At 41.0% G+C, this 27,796-nt stretch overlaps 2 protein-coding genes across 11 annotated transcripts in view; one reads left to right on the top strand and one right to left on the bottom strand.

Annotated features, from left to right (window-relative positions):
• The window catches only part of CAGE1 (cancer antigen 1), a 66,492-nt gene extending 62,265 nt beyond the window's left edge, over window positions 1-4,227 (bottom strand). For 2 of the 4 annotated variants that reach the window (XM_045584240.1, XM_036444043.2), the window contains exons 1-2: window positions 1,783-2,509; window positions 503-578 (exon numbers count right to left, since the gene is read on the bottom strand). In XM_045584240.1, the coding sequence (XP_045440196.1) occupies window positions 503-578; window positions 1,783-1,890 (184 nt within the window). In that variant the 5' untranslated portion in view covers window positions 1,891-2,509. Of the gene's footprint in view, window positions 1-502; window positions 579-1,782; window positions 2,510-3,920 lie in introns of those variants that run through there. The other 2 variants (XM_045584239.1, XM_045584241.1) reach the window with 2 other exon arrangements.
• An 85-nt stretch (window positions 4,228-4,312) lies between these two features.
• The window catches only part of RIOK1 (RIO kinase 1), a 37,609-nt gene continuing 14,125 nt past the window's right edge, over window positions 4,313-27,796 (top strand). The window contains exons 1-6 of one of the 7 annotated variants that reach the window (XM_045584243.1): window positions 4,629-4,733; window positions 5,066-5,197; window positions 10,005-10,212; window positions 18,470-18,560; window positions 19,950-20,019; window positions 21,060-21,102. In XM_045584243.1, coding sequence (XP_045440199.1) covers window positions 10,084-10,212; window positions 18,470-18,560; window positions 19,950-20,019; window positions 21,060-21,102 — 333 coding nt within the window. In that variant the 5' untranslated portion in view covers window positions 4,629-4,733; window positions 5,066-5,197; window positions 10,005-10,083. Of the gene's footprint in view, window positions 4,332-4,429; window positions 4,448-4,478; window positions 4,741-5,065; window positions 5,198-9,841; window positions 9,861-10,002; window positions 10,213-18,469; window positions 18,561-19,949; window positions 20,020-21,059; window positions 21,103-27,796 lie in introns of those variants that run through there. The other 6 variants (XM_036444046.1, XM_045584242.1, XM_036444045.2 and 3 more) reach the window with 6 other exon arrangements.

Consider the following 27,796-nt stretch of genomic DNA (forward strand, 5'->3'; position numbering starts at 1 on the left):
TATAATGGAATCAGGGACATAAAAAGGTAGTGGACTGACAATTCTCAGGGGGAAAGGAGTCAGGGGGGTGTGAGAAGAGATTGGACAAAAGTCTTACACCTATGGATGAAGAAAGTGGTGGGGAAAAGAGCATGGGGTGGGGTGGGGAACCAGGTGGAGAGGAGCTATGGGAGAAAAAAAGGAGGAACACCTGTAATAATCTGAACAATAAAGATTTATTTTAAAAAAACATAAAAAAATAAATAAAATGAAGATAAAAACAGCCCTTATTTACAAAGAAGTAAAAGTCCTATTCCATGGGCTTGTTTATAGATTAAATGTAACAATGTATATAAAATGCTTAACACAGTACTTTGCTCTTATTTTCTTTTTTTCCTGTTTTTTTATTGTTTAAAGTATTATATATAGTAATACATATAGTACTTAGCTCTTGTTATTATCATGACAAGACACAAAGAAATCTTATTTTCTGTTTGTATATTGCCAACAGAGAGATACTCACCACCTAACACATCATCTAGTGTGCTATAAATTTCTTCTTTAGACTCATTTTCCTTTTTTACATTTTTTATTTCATTCTGTAATAATAATAAAAAAGGCATTATAAATACTTCAAATACCATTGGCCTCTCCTAAAGGTATATGTACATTGCTATGTAATTTTTGTTAGTATATCATGTATGTGGATCTAAATGATGCTCTAAAAAAGTTTTTCTCTCTTATAAAGTTAGTTGGTTACAAATCTCTATTCAATATGCTTCTTATAGTATTGTTCTACTTAATGTACCTGAAGTACAATAAAAATTAAATTATACAACTATCTGTTTTTTGTTACTTGTTGCTAATTCAGATCATTCCTCCTAATTAGATTTTTAAAATATCAGGAATAATATACTTGAAAAATAAAATAGCAATATTCACATGTATTTACGTGATATTTATACAAACTTCTTGGTACTCCATTACTCAATGAATTTCAAAAATCACTTCTAATTCTTGTCTTTCATGATATTACTGTTTTTAGCTAAACTAAGCCTTTTGTCTATAAATTTTCTATAAAAAAACAAGATGGAGGACTTCCTTAATAATTTAAGTCATTCATTCTTTACAACTCAGTGCGTAGTAAGTTGATCCCAATTAACACCATAATACTATGACCAAATTTTTTCCATAACAAAAATAGACCAGATGTCAGGCTCCTTGTGTTCTTGTTCTGACTCTGTTACTGAGTTGTTGTGGCTATGTCCTCTGGCTATACTCATGGGAGAGACTAGAAAGGATCTGTTTTAACTTTGTAAAGTTCTACCTTTCTTGAAAACCAGTTCCACTATTCCTCTCTTCTATGCATCCACTGGAGATTCCTTTATTGCTCTTCATATATATATATATATATATATATATATATATATATATATATATATGTTGTTAATCATCGCCTGAGGCTATTTTTCCATTGATTTTTTTAGAAAGAGTGGAAGGGAAGGGGGTAGACAGAGAAAAAAACAAACACATCAATGTGAGAGAGACACATTGATTGGTTGTCTCCTTCGAGCCTTCAATGGTGGTAAATGTCTGGAATCGAACCCAGGACTCTTATGTCCACAGGCTGATATTCTATCCACTAAGCCAAGCCAGCTAGAGCTGTCATATATATATATATATATATATATATATATATATATATATATATATATAGTATATAATTTTTTTTAATGTTCATATGGAATACAATGAGAATGCTAAATGCATCTGTATCTCCCAGACCTCGTAAGCAATGCACACCTGAGGCAAGTCTGAAGTAGTATTGCTGGTTTCCATATAGAAGAGAGAATTTGAATGAGTTAAATCTTGAGAAAAACTGGTGAAATTCATGGCATCCGCTTCTGACATGCTTTCCAATGTTTCATGAGAAACATCCACTTTAAAATATACAGGATCTGAAGGTGATCACCAAATTTTTTTATATTTCTTGTTCCTAACTGTTGAATGATGAAAAGCTTCTTAAAAAAACACACATAATTTTAAGGTCTTTTAACATATGCAAACAAAAAGCTTCCCCCACTCCCTTTGCACATTAAGCCGTCAAGTTCACAGCCCTAAATTTTAAAATGTCATTTGCCAAGTTATTGAAAAAGATTTAGTGTGTGTATAGCATGGTAACTTTGCATGGTAACTTTCCATAAATAATTTGGACAAAAGAAAATTACCTAAAAAACTTGGGACCCAGAAGGTGAAGGGATCTCTAAGTTATTTAATCAAAGGATATTCACAAAATATTATCAGAGGTCTATTAGGTTCCACCAAACACTGACAGCATTTCTATTTACTTAGTAACTGCTATATGAATATTTCTGTATCAAGCCAAATCGAACATTGTAAATCAATTTTCCTTCAGGCACTTGAGGTTTGAAAACATGGCAATCTTCTACCTCATTGTCCAAGTCCTGTCTATTTATCCTCTAAAAATGATTTTCATAACCCATGCTTTCTTTCCATCCCCTAGATCAGTGGTCAGCAAATCGTGGCTCACGAGCCACATGCTGCTCTTTGGCCTTTTGAGTGTTCTAATGCCACTTCTTCAAAATAGACTCGCCCTGGCCGAAAACCCAAGTCTGCACATGGGCCACGAAGTTTCAATCGCACTGAATGTGCGCGCCCACACGTATTTTGTGGAAGAGCCACACTCAAGGGGCCAAAGAGCCGCATGTGGCTCGCGAGCCGTGGTTTGCTGACCACTGCCTTAGATCATTACTCTGGTCCATATTCTTATAATTCCTCACGTCTGTTATGGGGTGGGGTTGGAAAAGATGTCCAATCACACTGACTTCAAATTCTTCCGCTTGACTTTCTAGGTCTTCCATAGCCGGAACCCACTTTACCTAGCCAGTACTCCCCTACTCTAATTAGATCAAGTTCACTTCCCTGCAAATAGGTCATGCTCCTCACCACTTCAGTAGTCTGTCCTTGCAAGTGTTTCTCTCTCCTAAACTTTCCTATCTAACCATTCATCTATTTTTTAAATTCCTAAAATCTTTAGTCTAAATGTCTCATAATACCTATTAGTTTTAACCACTGTTTCAAGGATATTAGTGTTTATATTTACAAATTACACATATTTCTGTAAGAGTCCATTTATGGTTCTACAATATTCCCTACAGCAAATGAGCCAGTGTTGTCCAGGATAAATACTAATTTAACCCAGCATTCCATTTATTTATATAAACCTTCCCAATTTACAGTCTCTACCATTTGCTTGGATTACTTTGTTGAATTACCAATAAATAACTTCTTGTTTTTCAAACTTATGTCACCCTTTGGTTAAGTATAAAAAGTCACTGAGCCTCACAGGCTAGTCAGGATTGGTGAATGGTTCAACTTTATGCTCAATTTTTCCCTATTTTCAAACACAAATATTGCCTAGGTTGTAGTGAAGGGAGTTTGAAAAAAATCATTGTTTAGTTTTCCAAATGCAGAAATTTGTGAACCTAGAACTTCCAATTAAACGTTTACAACTTTGTTCATATGGCACAATCTGCCAATTTATTTTGTTAGGCTTACTTTTACCATCTTGCATTCTGATCTTACCAGATGTGTGTTAAACTTTTAAAATATTTATTCAAATGTTTCCAGAAACACTCGAAAGCAGTTTCAAAACCGAAGTTAAGAGAGGTGTCAAAGGATCTCGCGGAAAAAAAGTGAAGGGGTGGCCGCAGGGGCGGCTGCTTTCCGTCCGACCCGCCTCCTAGCGCCACGGAGACAGAGGCGGCGGCGGGATTCGCCCCAAATAAAGTTATGCAGAGTTAAAAAAAAAAAAAAAAAGGTGTCAGTAGAGTTACTAGTCGAAATTCTAAGGTTTCGTCCTTAAGTTCTTTTCAGCCGTTATGACAAACCAGCTCTCTACAAGCACTTCTCATTTTCACCTCAAAACAACGCGCCAAACTATTTAAATCGCAAAAGCGTGCTCACTCCCAGGGTCCGGGCAGTTTTTTATATCCACAATAAGGATTTCGTGCTTCCACTCCCCCGCACTGGTTTTGGGGGAGGAAGAACACTTATCAACCTTTTCTACGAAACTCCCGTTGGGAGGCCAGCGCGACGAACCTTTCCAGTGTGACGTCCGCTCGCCCACCCGCCCGCGCCAGCCAATCCCGGCGGGGAATGGCGCCCGCCGGCTCCGCCCGCAGGGGGCCCGGCCTGGGGGAACTCCGGAGTCTGTTACCGGAGTTGAGAAGTAACGTGGATGTAAACCCCCAGGCCGAACCAGTGGCGTGGCTGGAGCGTCTTTCTACAGGGAGACACACAAAGAAGGGAGCAGAAACGAAAGCCTCCAGGTGGAACGGCGGGCACAGAGAGGAAGGCGACTCAAGTTCCCATGATACTTCCGTGGGTCTTCATTGCGCATGCTCTCAGTGGGCCGCGGGGCGGGACTTCCGGCAGAACATTTCCGGTAGGGGCGGGGCTTCCGTTCGAGCCGGGGCGGAGGTACCGAGTCTGTAAATCCTAATTCCTCAAAACACGTGGCGAGCTTCTGGCAAAGGGATCACAGAACGGTTTGCGAGGCGGGCGACCTCGGAGAGGCAGAGAGTTGGGCCGCCTGTGTGGCTCCTGGCCCAGCTCAGGGCTAGCGACCTCGGGTGGCGCTGAAGCCCCGCGCGCTCCGTCATGGACTACCGGCAGCTGCTGATGAGTCGGGTAGTTCCCGGGCAGTTCGACGACGCGGACTCCTCCGACAGGTAGAAGGTGGTTAAATACTCCGACTTTGTTGGGTTTTTGCGCTCTCTGCCGCCGCGGGTCCTTGAGGGAATTAACATGGGTTTAGAGGGAGACTGGTGATTCATCACTCTAGGGCTCTCTTCCCAGCCTTGAGCGTCTTTCTCCATCCCAGCCCTGACTTCCCTCCCAGTTTATGGTAAGAGTTCACGAAAGCCACTTGTCAGTGGATTCTAGGGTGCCCAGGCTGGTTAGCATTGCTGAGAGGCCAAGTTGGGCATAGCGATTGGGAAACAGGTTTTTGCGCCTTAACTTCATTAAGCCTTTAAAAATGGTTTTTACTTTATGTTTACAGTAAGGCGGGCACCGGATATGTGCCAGGTTCTGTCCTCAGCCCTGGAGATAGTGATGAACAAGACAAACTGAGTCCCTGTCATTGAATTTTAATTCTACTTGAGAGGGGGAGAAGACAATTAAGTATAAAGAGGTATTTAAAAAAAAAAAACCCACATAATTATATATACTATGCAAATAATTTAAATCAGTTGATAGACTGAGTTATGATTTGGTTAAGGAGGGGTTAAGTTCAGATCTGACCTACAAGAATCAGTTAATTTCAGGAGGAGGAGAGAGAACAGCCATTCAGGAAGAGGGCACAATAAGTGAAATGGTGCTCCTGTGCTTAAGGCATGTAAGGGAAATGAATGCAACACGATTATAGTAATCAGTTATTAGTGAACGTTGTAGTTCATTATTAATAATTATGTATATCAGGATGTTGTAAAAAGTATTATAAGTTATGAAATTTTAATTAAAACGTTTCTTACCGTTATATTGGCTGGGCTGCAAAAATATTTGTTGTGGGTCACGTGCTGCCACAAGTTTGACATGCTTGATGTAGAGCACATGTGTCAAACACAAGGCCCGAGGGCCAAATTCGTCCCGCCAGGCCTTGCAATGTGGCCCGCACCGCGCTGTCATCACTGCACTCCGCTGCGTTTCCATCACAATGACAGTTTATGACTGTTCAGTAAACCATTCGGCCCGCGATTTAGGCTGGATTTTAGATTTTGGCCCCTTCTCTGATTGAGTTCGACACCCCTAATGTAGAGCCTTACAAGTGATGGTTAGGAATTGAGATATTCTAGGGCTTAGAAAGCCATACAGGGATGCTAGCAGGGGAATGGTGTAATCTGATTTATGACTTCAAGGAATCACTTTGATATAGAAGAAGATGGTTTTGAAATGCAGAGTGGAAGCAGTACAAAAGTAATAAAAATAATTCAGTTCAGAGATGATGGACATTTAGAGATAAGGTAATAGAGATATTTTGCAGATGGAAGTGATGATTTGGTGATAGATTAGATGTGGGATATGATGCAAGAGTTATTAAGGATAACTCCCACATATAGCAAAATGAAACTATTTTAGAATTTCAACAAAATGGTGTTTACTTTATGTTTATAGTATGACTTAAATTGCATGTAAGTTTTCTTAATTGTAGATTTTTTCAGTAAATATATGTTGATCACTTTCTATGTGTCAAATCTAGTGTTAGTTGGTAGGGATACATTGGTGTAAACTACTCTGACACTGAGATTGCATTCTAGCAGAGAAAACATTAAAAAATTAGACAAATGGCTGATCTGGCCTGGCGCAGTGGTTAATTAGCAACCTATGAACCAGGAGGTCACGGTTTCGATTCCAGGTCGGGGCACATGCCTGGGTTGTGGGCTTGATCCCCAAAACAAGGCTGCCGATCAGTGATTCTCATCATTGATATTTCTAACTCTCTCCCTTCCTCTCTGAAATAAATAAAAATATATTTTAAAAAATTAGACAAAAGATTTAGATTAGAATTGGGTAAGTAGTACAAAGGAGAAATGGGTGAATAATACAGAAAACTTCCCTGAGCAAGTGATAGTAAACTAATGCTGTAAGGGTAAGTAGGATTTAGCCAGAGAATTGAGAAAGACATTCCAGATATTTGTTTACACATAAGCATACAAAAGGTCCAAGGGAAGAAGTTAAGGGGTAATATCTATCACTAGATATTATAAAGGTAAACCAATGGATTCTGTCCACCACCTTCCTCTTTCCCTACCCCAGTGACTTTGGCAATTTCTAGAGACATTTTTGTTTGTCACAACTGGGGATAATGCTGCACTAGTGGCATCTGGTAGGAAGAGGCCAGAGATGCTGCCAACAATCCTATGAGGCACCAATCAATTTCCTACAACAAAGAATTGTTCAGCCAAGGTTGAAAAGCCCCAGTACTATTGAAGGTATAACTTTAACATGCCACTCTAGGTTATTAGCAAATGAAGGGGCAACTTATGGATTACTAGAGGCCCAGTGCACAAAATTTGTGCACTGATGGGGGATGTGCCTCAGCCCAGCCTGTACCCTCTTCAATCTGGGATATCCCTCTCACAATCTGGGACTGCTGGCTCCCAACTGCCTGCCTGCTTGCATGCTTGCCTGCCTGTTTGCTTCTAACTGCTTTTACCTGTCAGCCTGATCACCCCCAACTGCCCTCCCCTGCTGGCCTGATCTCGCCTCCAACTGCCCTCCTCTGCCAGCCTGGTCCACCCCCCTACCAACTGCCCTCCCCTGCTGGCCTGATGGTCCCCAACTACCCTCCCCTGCAAGCCTGGTTACCCCCCCCCCCCCAATTGCCCTCTTCTGCAGGCCTGGTTGGCTCCAACTGCCCTCCCCTGCCAGCCTGATCTCTTCCCCTAACTGCCATTCCCTGCCAGACTGAATACCCCTAACTGCCCTCCCCTGCTGGCCTGATCACTCCCAACTGCCCTCCTCTGCCAGCCAATTTGGTTCTGAAGGTTGGTTCCTATGCCAGTCAGCAAGAAAAACTCCACTCCTAGGTAGTCATTGGATCCTTACAGTTCACATGGATTTGGTTCTGATTGGTCTATTTCTATGCCAGTCAGCGTCTCTGGGCCTATCAACGGGTCTGATCAGAAAGGTGAGGCTGATCAGCAACCTGGGTGGAGGCCTGGAGAGAAATGGAGGTGCAGCTGCTGTCCATACCCGGAGAGAAAGAGAGGCAAGTGCTGATCAACATCTGTCAGAGAGGCTACGGATCAGACCCTGCTTCTCTTTTCAGGCTTCTCTCTAGGCCTGATTCGCAGCCCCCTCAGTAGTCAATGCTGGATCAATGAGACTGCAGCCCCAGTAATCAGTGCAGGGTTGCCACAGCAACCCAGCAATGTCTACAGGACTGACTTCCGGTTGGTTGAGCCTCCAGTCATTATGGATATGACAGACCCAGGGTTTTTATATATTAGAATGTTTATGAAATTCGTGCACAGGGGGGAGGGTGTGGAGGTGTCCCTCCACCCAGCCTGCACCCTCTACAACCTGGGACCCCTCGAGGGATGTCCATCTGACCACTGTGGTCGGGCCTAAACGGGCAGTTGGACAATCCCTCTCACAACCCAGGACTGCTGGCTCCCAACTGCTCACCTGCCTGCCTTCCTGATTGCCCCTAACTGCTTTTTCCCCCAGCCTGATCACCCCCTAACCACTCCCATGCCAGCCTGATTGATGTCTAACTGCTCCCCTGCCAACCTGTTTGCCCCCAACTTCCCCCCTCTGCCGGCCTGGTCACCCTAACTGCCCTCCCCTGCAGGCTTGATTGCCCCCACTGCTCTCCCTTACAGGCCTGGTGCCTCCCAACTGCCCTCCATTGCTGGCCATCTTGTGTCCACATGGGGGCAGAATCTTTGACCACATGGAGGCAGCCATCTTGTGTGTTGGAGTGATGGTCAATCTGCATATTACTCTTTTATTAGATAGGATAGAGGCCTGGTGCATGGGTGGGGGCCAGCTGGTTTGCCCTAAAGGGTGTCCAAGATCAGGGTGGGGTTCCCTTGGGGTATGGGGTGGCCTGGGCGAGGAGCCTGTGGTGGTTTGCAGGCCAGCCACACCCCCAGCAACCCAAATGGAGGCCCTGGTATCTGGAATTTATTTACAATTGAAACTTTGGAGCGGAGCTAAGCCTTCTGCTTGATCCGTGGCTGCTGCCATGTCTGTTTGGATTTGTTTACCTTCTATAATTGAAACTTTGTAGTCTTGAGTGGGGGCCTGGGCCCGCGAGGGTGTGTGGAAAGCTTGGCTTCCTCCATTGCCAGGCAAACCCAAGCCTCCTTCCTGGTAGCCATCTTGGTTGGTTTATTTGCATACTTGCTCTGAGTGGTTGGTGGGTGTGGCTTGTTAGTGTAGTGGAGTGATGGTTAATTTGCATATTTGCTCTTTTTATTATGTAGGATGCTTATGAAACCCTAGTAAATAGTAGGTGTTCAATGATTATTTGTTCTGTAAAGATTTGGAGCCCTGTAAACCATGGATAATAAATAACTCAGGATTGATAATCTGAATTTACTTAAATTCACATGTGACTTTTTAAGCTGGCAGTGCATATTTATCAATTATCTTATATGGTTTCTGTCCTCATTCTTTACACAAAATGTCAAAACTGGTATAGTACCTCTGTAAAATCTGATGTTCAGACATGTTTTGTTTGGTAGGCACAGTGTTTTAGTAAATTGAACTTTCCAATTAAGTGGGAGATTTTACACAAAAATCCATACTCCTGGTTTCTCTTGAAAAACTAAGGGAATATGGAACACTGGGTCTGAATTCTCACTTGACAAAAACAAACCGTATTAGTTGTGCTTTCTTTACACTGGGCATGTTCTCTGGGTTTGACAATCTTTTTTTCTGTGTAAGTATATCAAGCCTACTTTCTTATTTGTGGTGCTTATATTCACCATTCCTTCCCTTCATGAACAATGGTGATTTGAAATTCTTTGTATAACACAATTCTTGAATACAACTTTTGATGCAAAATGGTATTGAGTTCAAGATAAAGCTGCTTTAGACTTATTTCCAAGTTTTGTCAGAAAGCTTTTTTTCTTTTTTTTTCTTTTACCCTCTCTTAAATCATCTCTGTAAGTAGTTTTCCTAGTCAGGTTTGGAGTATTGATCAGAGCCAGTTCTTTCAGCAGAGAAGTTAGCAATATAAATTCTAACTTAGGCAGAGGTAGATTTAACACCTGATGTTCTTCTTTAGTAGGGCCTAGAGAATATGCAAACAACTGGGACAGAACTCTGAAAAACAGAATAACTTGGTACTAAAATTATGTTAATTGGCAGATATATTGTAAGGGAACATTTTGGTTTTATTGTTACAGATTTAGCCTATTATGTTGTAAATAAATACATATATAAATCTAATTAGAGTGTTTAAATATGTAAAATATTGTTATTTCTAGTGAAAACATTGACTTGAAGACAGTCAAAGAGGGAGCTGGCATTCTGTTTGAACACTTTCAAAATAATGTGAATGAGAAGATGGATGAAGATGAGATAGAAGATGAGGAAGAAGAGGAGGATTATGATGATGAAGATGATTGGGACTGGGATGATGGAGTTGGAAAACTCACCAAATGTTATATCTCCAATGGAGGAAGTAACCCACAGGTATTTTTATAAATGATTCTATAAATCTTTATGTTGTCTGCTTATGTCTTTTTATTTGTTTTTTTCAGGGTCTTCTGTTTTTTTTAAAAATTGAATTTATTGGGATGACATTGGTTAATAAAATTATATAGGTTTGAGGTATATGATTCTACAGTACATCATCTGTATATTGGATTGTGTGTTCACCATCCCTAGTCATGTCTTCTTCCAATACAATTCCCCTTTTATCCTCTTTTACCTCTCCCAACTCCCCTTTCCCTTTGGCCAGTGGTCGGCAAACTCACAGTCCACAGAGCCAGATATCAACAGTACAACAATTGAAATTTCTTTTGAGAGCCAAATTTTTAAACTTAAACTTCTTCTAACACCACTTCTTCAAAATAGACTTGCCCAAGTTGTGGTATTTTGTGGAAGAGCCACACTCAAGGGGCTAAAAAGCCGCTTGTGGCTCGAGAGCTGCAGTTTGCCGACTACAGCCTTTGGCAATCACTATACTTTTAATTGTGTCTATGAGTTTTTTTCCTTTACTTAATCCCTTCACCTTTTTTACTTAGCCTCCCAACCTCCCTCCCTCCTCCTCCTCCTTTTTTTTTCTTCATTTTTTTTTAAATTAAGGTATTATATGTGTACATATCTTACCATTGCCCCCCCACACCATTCCCATACTTGCCCTCTTTCCCCAGATTCTTTTTTTTTTTTTTTTTTAATATATTTCATTGATTTTTTTTACAGAGAGGAAGGGGGAGGGATAGAGAGCTAGAAACATCAATGAGAGAGAAACATCGACCAGCTGCCTCCTGCACACCTCCTACTGGGGATGTGCCCGCAACCAATGTACATGCCCTTGACCAGAATCGAATCTAGGACCCATCAGTCCGTAGACCAATGCTCTATCCATTGAACCAAATCTCCCAACTTCCCTCCCTTCTGACAGATATTAGTCTGTTCTCTTTTCTATGAGTCTGCATTTATTTTGTTTATTAGATTCCACATATAAGTGAAATCATGTTACTTGTCTTTCTCTGACTGCTTATTTTACTTAGCATAATACTTTCCAGGTCCATCCATGCTATCACAAAAGATAAGATTTCCTCCTTTTTTTAAGGCTAGGTTGTATTCCATTGTATAAATGTACCACAACTTCTTTATTCACTCATCTACTAATGGACACTTAGGCTGCTTCCAAATCTTGGCTTTGTAAAAGTAGCACTGCAATGAGCATATGGGTGCATATATTTTTTCAAATCAGTATTTCGGGTTTCTTTGGATATATTCCCAGAAGTGGAATTGCTGGGTCATAGGCACTTCCATTTTTATTTTTTTGAGGAAACTCTATACTGTTTTCCATAGTGGCTGTACCAATCCCACCAACAAACAGTGCATGAGGGTTCTCTTTCCTCCACATCCTCGCCAACACTTATTGTTTGTTTGTTTATTAATATTAGCCATGCTGGCAGATGTTAGGTAATATCTCATTGTGTTTTTAACTTGATTTCTCCAATGATTAGTGACATTGAGCATCTTTCATATGTCTGTTGGTCCTTTGTCCTCTTTAGAGAAGAGTCTATTAGGACCTTTGGCCATTTTTTAATTGGATTGTTTGTTTTTTTTTTGCTGTTGAGTTTATAAGTTCTTTATAAGTTTGGGGTATTAATCCCTTATCAAATGTATCATTGGAAAATATGTTCTCCCATTCATTTGGTTGTCTTTTCATTTTGTTGATGGTTTTCTTGCTGTGCAAAAACTTTTTAGTTTGAGGTCCCATTTATTTACTTATTCAATTGTGTCCCTGGCCCAAGGAGATATATTTTTATAAGAAATGTCTGAGATATTACTGCCTATGTTTCTTCTAATATTTTTATGATTTTGAGTCTTACATTTAAGTCTTTTATATTTTGAATTTATTATTTTTAAAAATATGTATTTTATTGATTTTTTACAAAGAGGAAGGGACGGGGAAAGAGTTAGAAACATCAGTGACAGAGAAACACTGGGTCAGCTGCCTCCTGCACATCCCCTACTGGGGATGTGCTCTCAATCAAGGTACATGCCCTTGACTGGAATCGAACCTGGGACCCCTCAGTCTGCAGACCGACACTATCCACTGAGCCAAACCGGTTAGGGCTGAATTTATTCCTTCCTTCCTTCCTTCCTTCCTTCCTTCCTTCCTTCCTTCCTTCCTTCCTTCCTTCCTTCCTTCCTTCCTCTCTTTCATTCTTTCTTTCTTTTTTTATTGATTTTTTACAGAGAGGAAGGGAGAGGGATAGAGAGCTAGAAATATCGATAAGAGAGGAACATCAACCAGCTGCCTCCTGCACATCCCCTACTGGGGATGTGCCCGCAACCAATGTACATGCCCTTGACCGGAATTGAACCCGGGACTGCTCAGTCCACAGACCGATGCTCTCTATCCACTGAGCCAAACCAGTTTCGGCGAATTTATTCTTGTATATGGTGTAAGGTGGTCTAGTTTCATTTTTTTGCACATTATCTGTCCATTGTAGGTCCTTTCCTTCTTTTTCAAGTATTAATTGACCATAAAGCTTCTTTATCCAGGGGTTTATTTCTGGACTCTCCGTTCTGATTCATTGATCTATATGTCTGTTTTTATGCTAATACCATGGCTTTTTACTATGGCCTGATTACTATGGCCTTTTAGAATATTTTTATAACAGGTAGTGTGATCCCTCCAATTTTGTTCTTTTTAAAGAATGCTATGGCTATTCAGGGTTTTTGTGGTTCCATATAAATTTTTGAAATACTTGTTCTAGTTCTATGAAATATATGCCATTGGTATCTTGATAGAAACTGTGTTGAATCTGTAGACTGTTTTGTATACCGTGGACATTTTAATGATTTTAATTCTTCATATCTGTGATTGTGGTATACTAGTGACCTATGGCAGGAATATTCCTGCAAGACTTCTGGCCCATCATCACCACCTCTCCCACCCCCCCACCTCTCCAATTGTGGCGGGGATGGGCGGGTGCGCCCTGCCCATCCCACCAGCCCCACTACATCTGCGGCCACCACCACCACCACCACCACCATCTCCGCAGCCACGTGCTCACTGCCACCACAGCTGTGTACCTTGCCCGGCCTGCGTTGCCAGTTCTTTCCCTCCAGCAACCGCAGCTGCTTTGCTTTCCACATTCCCTCCCTTTCCTTCTATGCTGTCTTCAGTCTTCACTCCTCCCTCCCTCTGTCTATGCAACTTTAACACCATATTTGTTTGGTTAATTCGCATACTTTCTCTGGATGGTGGGCGTGGCTTGTGTAGTGGAGTGATGGTTAATTTGCATAGTAGATGCTTGCACGTATTTGTGTCTTCATCAGTTTCTTTTCTTTTTTTCATCAGTTTCTCTCATCAGTGTCTTACAATTTTCTGAATACAGGTCTTTTACATCATTGGTTAAGTTTATTCCAAGATATTTTTTTTTTATGCACTTCTAAATGGAATTGTTTTCTTAGTTTCCTTCTCTGATAGTTCATTATTGATGTATAAAAATATAACTTGTTTTCTGAATATTTATTTTGTATCTTGCTACTTTACTGAGTTTATTTATTAGTTCCAGTAGTCTTTTGGTGAAATGTTTAGGGTTCTCTATATATATAGTATCATGTCATATGCAAATAATGACAGTTTTCCTTTTTCCTTTTCCATGTGGATACCTTTTATTTTTTTCTTCTTGTGTGGTTGCTTAAAACTGAGATCATAAAACTTTCTGTTATTAAGCGACCTAATGACTGGTCAACCAGACACTGTGACGTGCACTGACCACCAGGGGACAGATGCTCAATGCACAGGATTAGGCTCCCTCCTATCTGGATTGGGCCTCCAGGGATTGGGCTGAAACTGGCTATCTGACATTTCCCAAGGGATCCCGGATTGCAAGATAGCACAGGCCAGGCTGAGGGTCCCCACTGGTGCATGAATCGTGCACTGGGCCTCTAGTCTTGAAGAAGAGTGGTAAAAGCCAACATCCCTGTCTTTTTCCTTATGTTAAGAGAATTTCTTATAATTTTTACCCATTGAGTATGATTTTGGCTGTGGGTTTGTCATACATATATGGCCTTTATTATGCCCCTTCAGGGCAAACTAGCTGGCCCCCACCCATGCACCAGGACTCTATCCTACCTAATAAAAGAGTAATATGCAGATTGACCATCACTCCAACACACAAGATGGCTGCTCCCATGTGGACACAAAATGGCCAGCAGGGGAGGACAGTTGGGAGGGACCAGGCCTACAAGGGAGGGCAGTTGGGGGCAATCAAGTCTGCAGGGGAGGGCAGTTAGGGATGACCAGGCCGGCAGAGGAAGGAAGGTGGGGGCAAACAGGTTGGCAAGAGAGCAGTTAGACATCAATCAGACTGGTATGGGAGTGGTTAGGGGTGATCAGGCTTTGGGGGAAAAGCAGTTAGGGGCAATCAGGAAGACAGGCAGGTGAGCATTTGGGAGCCAGCAGTCCTGGGTTGTGAGAGGGATGTCCAGGATCAGGCCTAAATGGGCAGATAGACATCCCTCAAGGGGTCCCAGATTGGAGAGGGTGTAGGCTGGGCTGAGGGACAACCCTCCCAAATTTTGTGCACCAGACCTTTAGTGTGTGTGTGTGTGTGTGTGTGTGTGTGTGTGTTTGTATACATACTAGAGGCCCCATGCATGAATTCGTGCATGGGTGAAGTCTGGCCAATCTGCCAGGAGGAGGGGACATGGGTGGTTGGCTGGCCTGCCTGCTGGTTGAACTCCTGGTTGAAGGTACAATTTGCATATTAGCCTTTTTTTTATATATATAGGATATACACTAAATAGCCAGATTATTATGTGTTCAGAGATCATAATTTGGTCACTCAGTGTGTGTGTGTATGTATGTGTGTATGTATGTGTGTGTGTGTGTGTGTATATATATATATATATATATATATTAGTGGTCTGGTACCCGAAAATTGTTCATGGTGGGGGGGTGTCCCTCAGCCCGGCCTGCACCCTCTCTAATCTGGGACCCCTCAGGGGATATTCGACTCCTGGCTGACACTTCTATTATAGAGAAAGGGCAAATAGCGATATTAAAATATTTCTTCTAATTAATTTTCTTACAATATGCATGAATTCATGCACCAGGTCACTAGTCAATAATAAAACCATGTGAGATCGATCCTAAACCGGCAGTTGAACATCCCTCTTGCAGTCTGGGACTGCTGACTCCTAACTGCTTGCCTGCCTGCCTGATCACCCCAACCACTCTGCCTAGTGGTCTGCTTGCCCCCAACTTTCCCCTCTCTCTGGCCTTCTCGCCTCCAACTGTTCCCCTCTCCCCCCACCGGCCTGCTCGCCCCCAACTGGCCTCCTGCCAGCCTGTTTGCCTCCAACTGTCCCCCTCACCAGCCTGATCACCCCCAACTGCTCTCTTCTGGCCTGATTATCCCTGATCACCTCTGCCTCAGCCCTGCCACCATGGCATTGTCTGGAAGGACGTCTGGAAGGTCTCCCGATTTAATTGGCATATTATCTGTTTATTAGTATACTAGAAGCCTGGTGCACAAAATTTGTGCACTTGGGGAGGGTGTCCCACAGCTGGACCTGAGCCCTCTTGTAGCCCAGGAACCCTTGGGATGTCTGATTGACAGCTCAGTGTCAGTCGGACATCCTTAGTGCTGCCATGGAGTTGGGAGAGACTCTTGTTACTGCTGCTTTGCTTGCCTGCCGTGAGCTTGGCTTGTGCCTGAGCAGTGCTCCCCCTGTTGGAGTGCACTGACCACCAGGGGGCAGCTCTTGCAGTGAGAATCTGCCCCCTGGTGATCAGTGTGCATCATAGCGACTGTCATTCTGCCGTTTGGTGAATTTGCATATTAGTCTTTTATTATTTAGAATATTATGTTTTCTTGAACATAATCCTTTTTAGTATTATGTAGTGGTCTTCTTTGTCTCTTGTTATGGCCTTTGTTTTGAAATCTGTTTTGTCTAATGTGAGTATTGCTACCCTAGCTTTTTTTCCTTTTTCATTTGCATAGAATATGTTTTTCTATCTCTTTACTCTCAGTCTGTGTGTCTTTTGTTCTGAGGTGGGTCTCTTGTAACAAGACATCATATATATGGGTCATGTTTTCTAATCCATTTAGTTACCCTATGTCTTTTGATTGGAGCAGTTTATCTTTTAATTTTTAAGGTGATTATTGACTGGTGACTTGGTGCACGAATTCATGCAGAATGAAAGGAAATTAGTTAGTAGAAATATTTTAATATTGCTATTCGCCCTTTCTCTATAATAGAAGTGTCAACCAAATTCATGATTGACAGTGACAGATGGAAACACACACGTACGATTGGCACCAGTGAGAGTTTTATATGTTATTGCGCATGCACGAGTCGACTTAGCCTTTCATAGATATAGAATAAACTTGCTTAATTAGACCTGCTTTCTGATTTAGCTAAACTTTTTCCAGCCCAGTGAAGCACTCAAACTTCTCTTTTGGGTAATTGTCAGAAATACAAAAGTAAATATCAACACGAAGCAGATTATTATTGTAGATCATGCAGGGAGATCATAGTGTCCCAGGGTGCCCTTAATCTATCTTCCTGCTTTTTAATTCTTTTTTTCCATTTGCTGCTCTAATTGTGTATTTATTTCTACCTTTTCTTCCAAATTGCTGATTCAATCCTCTGCTTCATCCAGTCTACTTTTAATACTTCCCAGTGTGTTCTTGATGTCAGGTATATCATTCTTCTAACCCTTTGGTTCTTGTTCATGGCCTCTGTTTTCCTTTTCATGCTGTTGTAATTTACACTAAGTTCCTTAAGCATCTTTATTACCTTTGCTTTGAACTCTATGTCTGATAGGTTGTTTGCTTCTAGTTCATATAGTTCTTTTTCTGAAGATTCCTTTTCTCTCATTTGAGGGTTGCTTTGTGTCCTCATTGTAGCTGTCTTTTTGTATTTGCTTCTATGTATTAGATAGAACTGTTGTGCCCCCAGTCTTTGGGCTGGCCTAATATAGAAAGTATCTTCAGGGGTCCAGTGTGTGATCTCTTTGTTCACCTGAGCTGGATGCTTTAAGAGTGCCCTTTGTGTGTGTTATTTGAGTTCTCCTGTTTTAATTGAGACTTGATTATTAATGTCCTGTTTGTCAGAAGGATCTCCCCTCTGACCTACTGCCAGTGAGGTTGGGGCTCATTGGATTTTGGTCTGATGTTGAATCTGGTCCCTTAGTGCGTCTATCCTGGGCCTCCTGGAAGCTGCTCTAGTGCAAGTGAATGTGAGTCACTGTCCCTTTCTGGCCCTGGGTAACCTAATTGAGGTCCAAGAGGTTGAAGCCCCTGGTAGTCCTGTGGTCAGGAACTCCTTATCTCAGTGGCTGGGTCTGCCTTGAGTCTCATGCCTTGATTGTCTATGTCCTGAGTTGATCCTCCTTGGATCTTGTCCCCCAGGTGTCAGCTGCTGGTGCTTGGGATCGGCGGTGGGGTATGCGCACAGTGCCCCTCTGGCATGTGACTCCCTGTGAGGTCCTGGAGCCTGCTGGCAGGGGATTCACTGCTGGAGACTCACTATGTGGTCCTGGAGCCTTGGTGGGGTTACTTACAAAGTCGCCGCTCACATGCTACTCACTATGGGGTTCCCGAGACCGTGGTAGATTTTGCATGTGACTCTGCAACTAACTGCGGGGTCCTGGAGCCCGTGGTGGGGGATCCCATTGGCATGAAGCTCACTGCACGGATCCGGGGTGTTGCCCATGCCTAGTCTGGGTGGTGGTGAGGCTGTGCTTCCGGCTGCTGCTGCTCTTCCCTTCAAGATGGTGGGGTATCCATGCCAGAGCCGCATCCGCCCAGGGAGTGCCCGTGGCGTTAGCAGGGGCTCTTTGTCCAGAAGTACCCGATCCTTGGCCCCTGAGACTCTTGCAAGATCTAAGTGTCTCTTACACACACACGCACACACGCACACTCATACACTCACACACACCATGCAAGTCTGCACACTACCTTCTCACTCCTTTGCTCACTCACTCTTCCTCACTGCTGTCCTGCCAGCCACAATGTTGAATCTCCCCCAGACTCTGTTTTAGCCAGGAACTTTAATCATCTATTTCAAATGCCTTTTTAATAATTTTGAGCAAATTTGATTGATTCTTACCTTTCCTTAGTGTACTCCTCTAAGTATTGATGATTTAATACTTAACAATGAACTAAGGGGGAAAAATGTGGTGATGAAACTTAGATTTATATTTATAACTAGTACCTAAAATTCTGCAACTCATTTTTTCTAGGCAAATCGACAGCCTTCCAACTATAATTCAGCCAAAATGTCTACTCCAGCAGACAAGGCCTTACGGAAATATGAGAATAAAATTAATCTAGGTGAGTTTGTAAAATATATTTCTTCATTGGGCTATGAGGAAATTCTTAAAAAAACACAAGAAGTGTTACAAAGTTTTATTGGATCAGGAAGTATTTGTGCCCTGGCTGGTGTGATTCAGTTGGTTGGTGCATCATCTCATACACCAAAAGGTTACAGGTTCAATTTCTGGTCAGGGCACATACTTAGTAGTAGATTGTGGGTTTGATCCCAAGTTGGGGTGCTTGTGGGAGGCAACCAGTTGATATTTCTCACATTGATGTTTCTTCTCCCTCTCTCATCTTCCTCTCCCTCCCTTCCTTCCTCTTCGTCTTCCAAATCAATTAAAAACATATCCTTGTGTGAGAATTAAAAAAAAGAAAGAAAAGTGTAATTGGTATTACTGACTGAATATTGCTTAGAGAAAAGAACTTAGTAATTTAAAAATATTGTTTCAAAGGAAAGATTTTATTTTATCTTATGGTTTTTAGTTCTTTTTCTACTCTGTTGTACGAATACAAAGTTTCAAATATATTCAAGTTATTGTCTGTTTTGTATTAGATTTTTGTAGTTGTATTATCTCATAGTAGGATGTTGAAAATACTAGAATGTTGAATATAATTACATTTTGTTTGCCAGAGACATTTTATGTAGGCATTAATCATTCAGTGAGCTTTTGAATATAAGGAATCAGAATGTTTTGAGAAAAATACAAAGTTATCTTTCTCTTGTAGACATCAACTTGTTATAAATCTAGCACAGTGTCTCATATCCTATCATTGTCTTTCATGGACTTAAAATTTGAAATGAGATTGAAATTTTTAGAATTAAACTTGGAATTCAGGCAGTTACATTATTTATATTAGTTGTAAAAAATATTAAGTATCTGAAATTCAGCATATGCCGATATAGTATTTTTGAGGGGTTTCTGTATCTGGATTTCTGTGCTCAAAAATTACACTTGCAGTGATGAAAATAGCACCTGTTATCAAGAAACCACAACTTAGTGCTTATCTTTAAAAACATTAAAACCTTTTCTAAATATATTTTATTGATTTTGTACAGAGTGGAAGGGAGAGAGATAGAGAGTTAGAAACATCGATGAGAGAGAGTCATCGATCAGCTGCCTCTTGCACATCCCCTACTGGGGATATGCCCGCAACCAAGGTACATGCCCTTGACCAGAATCGAACCCGGGACCCTTCAGTCCCCAAGCCAACGCTCTATCCATTGAGCCAAACCAATCTCGGCTAAAAACATGAAAATCTTTTCATTACTAAAATACATTCTATGTATAAGAAAATAGTTAGAAAATAGAGAAGGAAGAGAATATAAGTATCTTATTCAAAAAGACTATTAATGTCTTTCTATCTTACATGTTGTTCACATTGTGGATTTTTTTCTTTTTTCAGATAAGCTAAATGTTACTGATTCTGTCATAAATAAAGTCACTGAAAAGTCTAGACAAAAGGAAGCAGATATGTAAGTAATATTTTAACTATAAAACATGGCTGATAGCAACTAATTCTAGACAAATTAAGTGGTGTTGTGATCATCATTAATTACAAAGGATGGTATTTTGTTTTGGGGTGTATATTTTGTATATTTAATTTTTTTTTTTTTTTTTTTTAGCTTAAATATCTTTGTTCACAAATGTGGTCTTAGGATAACAGTGTTAGTAAATTTCTGTTTAAATGTTTAAACTGTTAAAAGGTCAAAATCTTAGCATAAAAATTCTCCCTTTTTAGAATTTATTTAAAAATTATCCATAATATATATATTTTAAATGGTATAACCGAAAAAAGATTATATTTACACTTCTGTTCTAAAAACCAGTTGTTTAAGTTCTGGCTAATTTCTATATACTGTTAACTCTTAAGACATTAACAATATATTATAGAAGCAAACACTAAGATCATATAACTAGCAGTACTAGAACTGAACTTAAAAACCAGTTTTCTTATGGTTTATTGCTAGGCCAAAGTGATCCTAACTTTTTGAGAAACAACCCAGTCATTTGTTATTTTATTCAATTACCTGAATCTTTATTAATTTAGATTTGTGTGCTAATTGAGTCACTTAGTGTGTGAACTGAAGCATTTTAATATAGACCTCAGTAACTGTCTTGAAATGGTATCTTGTATCTGAAGAAAAGGACTAAAGAGAAAGCATGTTGACTTTAATTCTGTACTAGATGTTTGAAGGACAGTACAGACTTGATCTTTTCCTTTTTATAGCATAGCTCATTTTACCATATCTATCTTTTTTATTTAATGTTCCTAAATCATGGATATAATTTTTTTCCTGCAAATATGCTCCTTTTACCCTACGGAATGGAATTGCTTATTAAGGGGAAATGAAATACATTTCAGTGAGTGATGAAATTATGAGATTTTGAAATTTTAGTTACTAAAGAAACTACCTACTTAGGAATTTCATGGAATGATATACATATAGGAACTTTTTATTTGGCTTCTGTGACTGAATTTTGAATATCAGTTATACTTTTTGTTTTTGGTTAGGTATCGCATCAAAGATAAGGCAGACAGAGCAACGGTAGAACAGGTACAATTTTTTTTTTTAAGTTTTTAAAATAACATTTTTCTTCGAATTATAGTTTGCTTTTATCCTTCTTGCTTAATGCTAATATTAAAATGCTAATGCTAATGTCTAAAATTATTCCTGTATATAACTACTCCTTGAATGAGAACCCAAGACGGCAGTGTAGGTAAACACCTTAAACTGCTGCCTTGCACAACAATTTCAAAACTACAACTAAAAGACAAAACACCCATTATCCAGAGCCAAGGGAGGGCTGGCTGAGTGGAAGGTCTACAACCAGAAGGAAAGAGAAAAAGAGCATACAGTGCACAAACACTGAAAAGGTGAGGTACGGGGGCCCGCGTGATACGTGCTGGTGGCAGGCATTGCTTTTTTCAACCCAAAGAGAGACAAGCTCCTGATTTCTCTGAAACTCAGTTTCTGGGGAGAGGTGCGGGACCCAGACATCTATGGGGAGAAGCTGGACTGTGCCATTGGGCCGGAAAATGAGGGTGGCTTGCTTGCAGAGCTGCATGCAGGGATAATTGCTAACGGCACAAAGTTTTATTGGATCAAGAAGTATTTGTGCCCTGTCTGGTGTGATTCAGTTGCTGTTTGCCACACTCTAGCCTAGTGATGCCCTGAGACCCCACCCCGCATAACCTACAAACTCACACAAGCTCCAAGCAGCAGCTTTTGCATATGAATGGCCTTCCCGTCACAGCTTAACCAAACTTGCAACCCTGTTCAGACAGCTCCCAAACTTTCAAATCCCAAGCAAAGAGGAGAAAACTGTAGTTCTCACTGTAGCTTCTGCAGGGTGGCCTCAGACAGTAGCTGACCTGCACCCCATTGGAGATCCTGAAGCCAGTGTACCTAGTGGTCAGTGTGAGACACCAGATTTTAACTCCTCACATCCATAAGGGGGACTCAGTGAGCACCAAAGCCCCACAGAAGCAAGTCCTGCACCATAAGCATGTCTCCAATGCAGCAGTTCTTCCATGATAAATATAACAGGTACCCACAGCCAATTGGCCTGGAGGACAATTCCTCCCAGTGTACCAACAGCAATCAAGGCTTAACTACACCAAGTCTTTGCACTCAGCCCACAAAGGGGTGTACCAAGACCATCCATCTCAGGTGATTGGGGAGGCTGAGCTACTGGCCCCTATAAGTCACCTACCACACAAAGCTGCTCCATCAACACAGGTAAGCAGCCAAAATGCAGAAACACAGAAACATGTCGTGAATTAAAGAAATGGAGGAAAGCAAACAACGGGATGACTTAGATTTCAAAACCTCATTTATAAGGTTACTCAAGAATCTTCTGAAAACCACTGAGAAACTTGATGAGACCCTTCAAGGACCTTAATGAGAATGCAAAAAAAAAAAAAAAAAGGAAAAGGAGTAGTCAGAAATTAAGCATACACTGTCTGAAGTAAAGAGTATACAGAAACTCAACTGTAGATCAACATACCCCAAGAATCAAACCAGAGAACTGAAATATGAGAAAACAAAAAACATCCAACCATTAAAACAAAAAATGGATAAAAAAATACAAAGATAATGTAAGAAGCCTCTGGGAAAACTTTAAGTGTACCAACATCCGAATTTTTGGGGTGCCAGAAGAAGAGAGAGCAAAATATTAAAAACCTATTAGGAAAAATAATGACAGAAAACTTTTCCTACCTGGTGAAAGAAATAAACTTACAAGTCCAGGAAGCACACAGAATTCCAAACAAGAGGAATCCAAAGAGGTCAACACCAGGACACATCATAATTAAATTGCCAAGGGCAAAAGACAAAGAGAATCTTAAAAGCAAGAGGGGAAAACAGTTAGTTACCTACTAGTGAGTACCCATAAGACTGTCAGCTGATTTTTCAACAGAAACTATGCAGGCCAGAAGGCAGTGGCAAAAAATATTCAAAGTGATGAACAGCAAGAACCTACAACCAAGATTACTCTACCCAGCAAAGATATCTTTCAGAACTGAAGGTCAGATAAAGAGCTTCACAGACAACAAAAAGCTAAAGGAGTTCATCACAACCAAACGAGGATTACATGAAATGCTGAAGGGTATTCTTTAAGAAGAGGAAGAAGAAAAAGGTAAAGATAAAAATTATGTACAACAAGAAGACATCAAATACATACCTACCAACAAGTGAATCTAAAAATCAAGTGAATGAAAAGTTTGAAGAACAGAATAGACTGTGAATATAATGGAATCAGGGACATAGAAAGGGAGTGGATTGGCAATTCTCAGGGGGTAGGGTATCTGAAGGGTGTGTGAAGAGATTGGACAAAAGTCTTACACCTATGGATGAAGGCAGTGGCAAGGGGTAAGGGCATGGGGTGGGGTGGGGAATCTGGTGGAGGGGAGCTATGGGGGAAAATAAAAAAGAGAAACATCTGTAATAATTTGAACAATAAAGATTTATTTTAAAAAAATTAAAAATAAGAAAAAAAGCTGCGCCTTTTTATAGTTTTGAATTTAGAAATCTACATTTAGCTTTATAATAGAACTAGAGGCCCGTTGCACAAAGAGATTCCTGCAAGAGGCCTTCCTTCCCTTGGCTTCTAATACCGGTTTTCCTTTGGCACGCAAGACCCAGGCCTTCGCTCTGGCCAGAGATTGCCTTCTTCATCTTTGCTGCAGACTCAGGTGTCTGCAGTCTTGTTTTCACTGCGACACTCCGCTCCTGTAGATCCATTCGCCCTCAGCTCTCCCTCTAATAGCAGGCATCCTGCCCCGCCAGGCCACTCCGCTCCTGGAGCAGCTGGGTGTCCATCATCTTTGGCCATGTAATTTGCATACTCACTCTGATTGGCTGTGGGTGTATTGGAGGTGCGGTCAATTTACATGTTTGTGTATTATTAGGTAAGACTATTAATAGGCAAATTTGAATCTTGTTCCATTCTGTAGCCCTGTGAGGCCACCACACAATGCTTTCATCTTCAAGGAGGAAGCAGAATTGATTATAAGACCAAGAATCTTTTCTCTTGTCTTAAAGAAGTTCTGCAGGAATTTTGTGAACTTTCTCAGAAGATAGTCAGGTATCTGCCACAATATAGGATGGGCGATAATCCGCGTGAGAAAGAGATGGGTAGTGCCTTAACAGTTTCAATTAGAAATCCCTTACTTGGTTTAGAAGTTGTGCTTGTTTGTTTGTTTGTTTGTTTCTTTCTTTCTTTCTTTTTTTTTTTTTTTAATTACATACATGTTATTTTCAAAACTTGAATGTCAAGAGCAAAACTCTGGCTATTAAATAATAGCAATAATGCCAATGCAAAACAAAAAAATGAGAAATCAGAATTATGGACATATTAATATTTTTAGCTACTAAATGAGTCTCTTTTGTTGCTGGTGTAGATTTACTCAGAGTCCTTGGACTTGCTGCACAAGACTTTGCAGAAGACTGGAAGCTAACAGATGCTAGCATGAGCAGGAACATGATTAAAGAAGTAGCTTCCACTTCAGTCTTTAATTTCTTCAGATGACTCCATTTTGGCACCTCAGTCCCTTGCATAGCTTTCAGTTTTCTTCTCCCACTTTGCTGTCGTCTGGGCAACTCTCAGTCCTTTTGGGTGAAGGGACACAGGAGCTTCTCTTGAGTCCATTGTGATGACGGACATAACACTCTGGCACCTGAATTGGCTGCACTGCTCCTTCTTTCCTTTCATTTTGAACCCAGGGTTCTACCCTACAACGCTCCAGGCCTGGATGCTGCTCCGGGCCTGGCTGTTGTTGCTCCAGGCCTGGCTGCTGCTGCTCCGGGCCTGGAAGCTCTGGGCCTGGATGCTGTTTCTGGCCTGGCTGTTGTTGCTCTGGGCCTGGTTGCTCCGGGCCTGGCTTCTGCTCCGGGCCTGGTTGCTGCTGCTACAGGCCTGGCTGTTGTTGCTCCGGGCCTGGCTGCTGCTGCTCCGGGCCTGGCTGTTGTTGCTCTGGGCCTGGCTACTCCGGGCCTGGCTGCTCCAGGCCTGGGTGCTCCAGGCTTGGCTGTTGTTGCTCTGGGCCTGGCTGCTCCGGGCCTGGCTGCTGCTGTTCCAGGCCTGGCTGCTCCGGGCCTGGCTGCTGTTGCTCCGGGCCTGGCTGCTCCCGGCCTGCCATTCTTCCATTTCTCCAGCTGGTCACATTTTAAGAGCCCCATCGGTCCCTCATTGCTCTTATTAGCATGTTAATTGTTGACTATTAACTACCCAGTACCTCCTTCCCGTGGTTTTGGATGATAGATGTCCTTCATATTAGTTTTAATTTTTAAATTGTTGTGGGAGCAGCAGACCAGTTGCTCACCTACGCCGCCATCTTGGTTTCTCTATTTGTTTCTTTCTATTCAATAATGGGAGAAAGTTGGCTCCTATTTTTCCCACATGTAGAGGGTTGTAATTGGATGTTAGTATTCACCCAGATTTTTTATGTGAACCAAATCATAAGGTTAGAACATTGCTACTGCAGCCTATCACCTTCTCCCTGCCCACACCCATATGTACAAATACGTTTTGGAGTAGTATTCCTTTGACCTACAGACGCTTGGTTTAAGATATGTACCCCTTTTACTATTTATACCAATCCCCAAAGAAGTAACACTGTACGTGAGCTCTAGAACCATTTATGCAATTGAAGAATTTCACCTTTAGTCAGGAGCAGGTCTGAGATCTGTGTCTCCATTGTTCTCTAATTTATTTTTTGTGTATGCTTTTTTTTTGTGATTGAAGACAAAGTACGGACCCACACACACAGATGAGGCAACTTTAATTTTCAAAGAGCCTAAAAATAACTCAGGCAGAAAATTCTTTTTCTCTTTTGAAATTAATTTTGAATGAGAATATGTATCTTGAGTCTCAAGTTGTTTTTATGAAACATATATTTGTAAGTTTATTCTATTATATTTCTCTTTACCTATTTTGTTTTTAAGCCATTTTAATATGCTGCTCTTTTCTACCCACTAACTTGACTACTGTTTTTATCTGGATTCCTGTGTTCAACCAGCTTACACCCCCACAATTTACCTGTGCCATAGAGAAGGATTCTTAGTTATGGCTTACTCACTCACTTTTATTTATTTTTTTTAATATATTTTATTGATTTCTTACAGAGAGGAAGGGAGAGGGATAGACAGTTAGAAACATTGATGAGAGAGAAACATCGACCAGCTGCCTCTCATACACTCCCCACTGGGGATGTGCCCGCAATCAATGTACATGCCCTTGACCGGAATGGAACCTGGGACCTTTCAGTCCACAGACCGATGCTCTAAACGCTGAGCCAAACCGGTTTCGGCTCACTTTTATTCTCTTCCCATTACTATGGATGTAGTTTGGGTTTTAGTTCTGCGGTTTTTTATGATTATTTTATTTCTATTAACCTTAAAGTTCTGGTATGACCTCATCCACCTCATTGAAAATAGACTCTAGAGCAAGGGTGGGGAACCTTTTTCCTGCCAAGAGCTATTTGGATATTTTTTTACATTATTCACGGACCATACAAAATTATCAGCTTAAAAATTAGCCTGCTCTGTTTGGCCAAACATATAATTAGCTCACCCCTAATGCTTTGGCAGGGCTGGACCAAATGATTTTGTAGGCCTTTGATGTTCCCCATCCCTACTCTAGAATATAATTTGATTTGGCCATTTGACACTGTCTCACTTTATGGAGCTAGAGGGTCTGTCTGAGCCATGAGGAGCGGTCTTCCTTGACATTGCATGTAGATATTTAGTTGCTTCAGTTTCAGAACTGGACTTGGAGCAGGCTTTAGTTCATTGTCTCCTGTTTGTTAAAGAAGACTGAGGTCTTATTTTTTTAAAATAGTGTTATTGATTTTAGAGAAGAAGGGAAAGGGAGAGACATGGAAACATCAGTGATGAGAGAGAATCGTTTATCAGCTGCCTCCTGCATGGCCCCACTGGGCATTGAGTCTGCAACCCCGGCATGTGTCCTGACTGGGAATCGAACCATGACCTCCTGGTTCATTGGTTGATGATCAACCACTGAGCCACGCTGGCTGGGCTTTGAAGTTTTTCTTCAAAATTGACAACTCTGACTTGGAAGGAAACCCTTTTTCTGACTTACTCATCTATAGCAAGGAGCTGCAAACTTTTAAGTACTAAAGAATAAATACTTTAGACTTGGCTTACAATTCCTTTCCCTCCCTCCCTCCCTCCCTCCCTCCCTTCCTCCCTTCCTTCCTTCCTTAAATATTTTAAAATATAAAAACAATTTTTAGTTTGTAGGCTGTAGAGAAACAGACTGCAGCCTGAATTTCAGTCATTAGCTATAGGATGCTGACTCCTGTTTCAAATAGAGTGGCCACTAAGCACTTGGAATGTGGCAGATTTGAATGAGACACATATGCCATAAATGTAAATACACACTGGATTTTGAAGACTTATGGTTACAGAATGTTAAATCTCTTACTAAGTTTTTAAATATTGATTACATGTTGAAATGGTAGTGTTTTAAATTTATTGGGTTAAAAACTGTATCAAAACTAATTTTACTTGTTATCTTGGACATTTTTTAATGTGGTAAACTAGAAAATGTAAAGTTGCTTATATAGTTTGCTTTGTGTTTCTATTAACATATGTTGGACTTGGTAGCCTTTGATTTCTATGACTGAATGAACAATAAGTTAATTGTCTCTCTGGTTTGTTGTCTCTATGGTTCCTGTGGCCTCCACCTCACATTCTCTTTACTAAAAATTAGAATGAATGAAAGTAC

The sequence above is a fragment of the Pipistrellus kuhlii genome, unplaced genomic scaffold, assembly GCF_014108245.1.
Source record: "Pipistrellus kuhlii isolate mPipKuh1 unplaced genomic scaffold, mPipKuh1.p scaffold_m20_p_2, whole genome shotgun sequence".
In the NCBI taxonomy this organism is placed as follows: Eukaryota; Metazoa; Chordata; class Mammalia; order Chiroptera; family Vespertilionidae; genus Pipistrellus; species Pipistrellus kuhlii.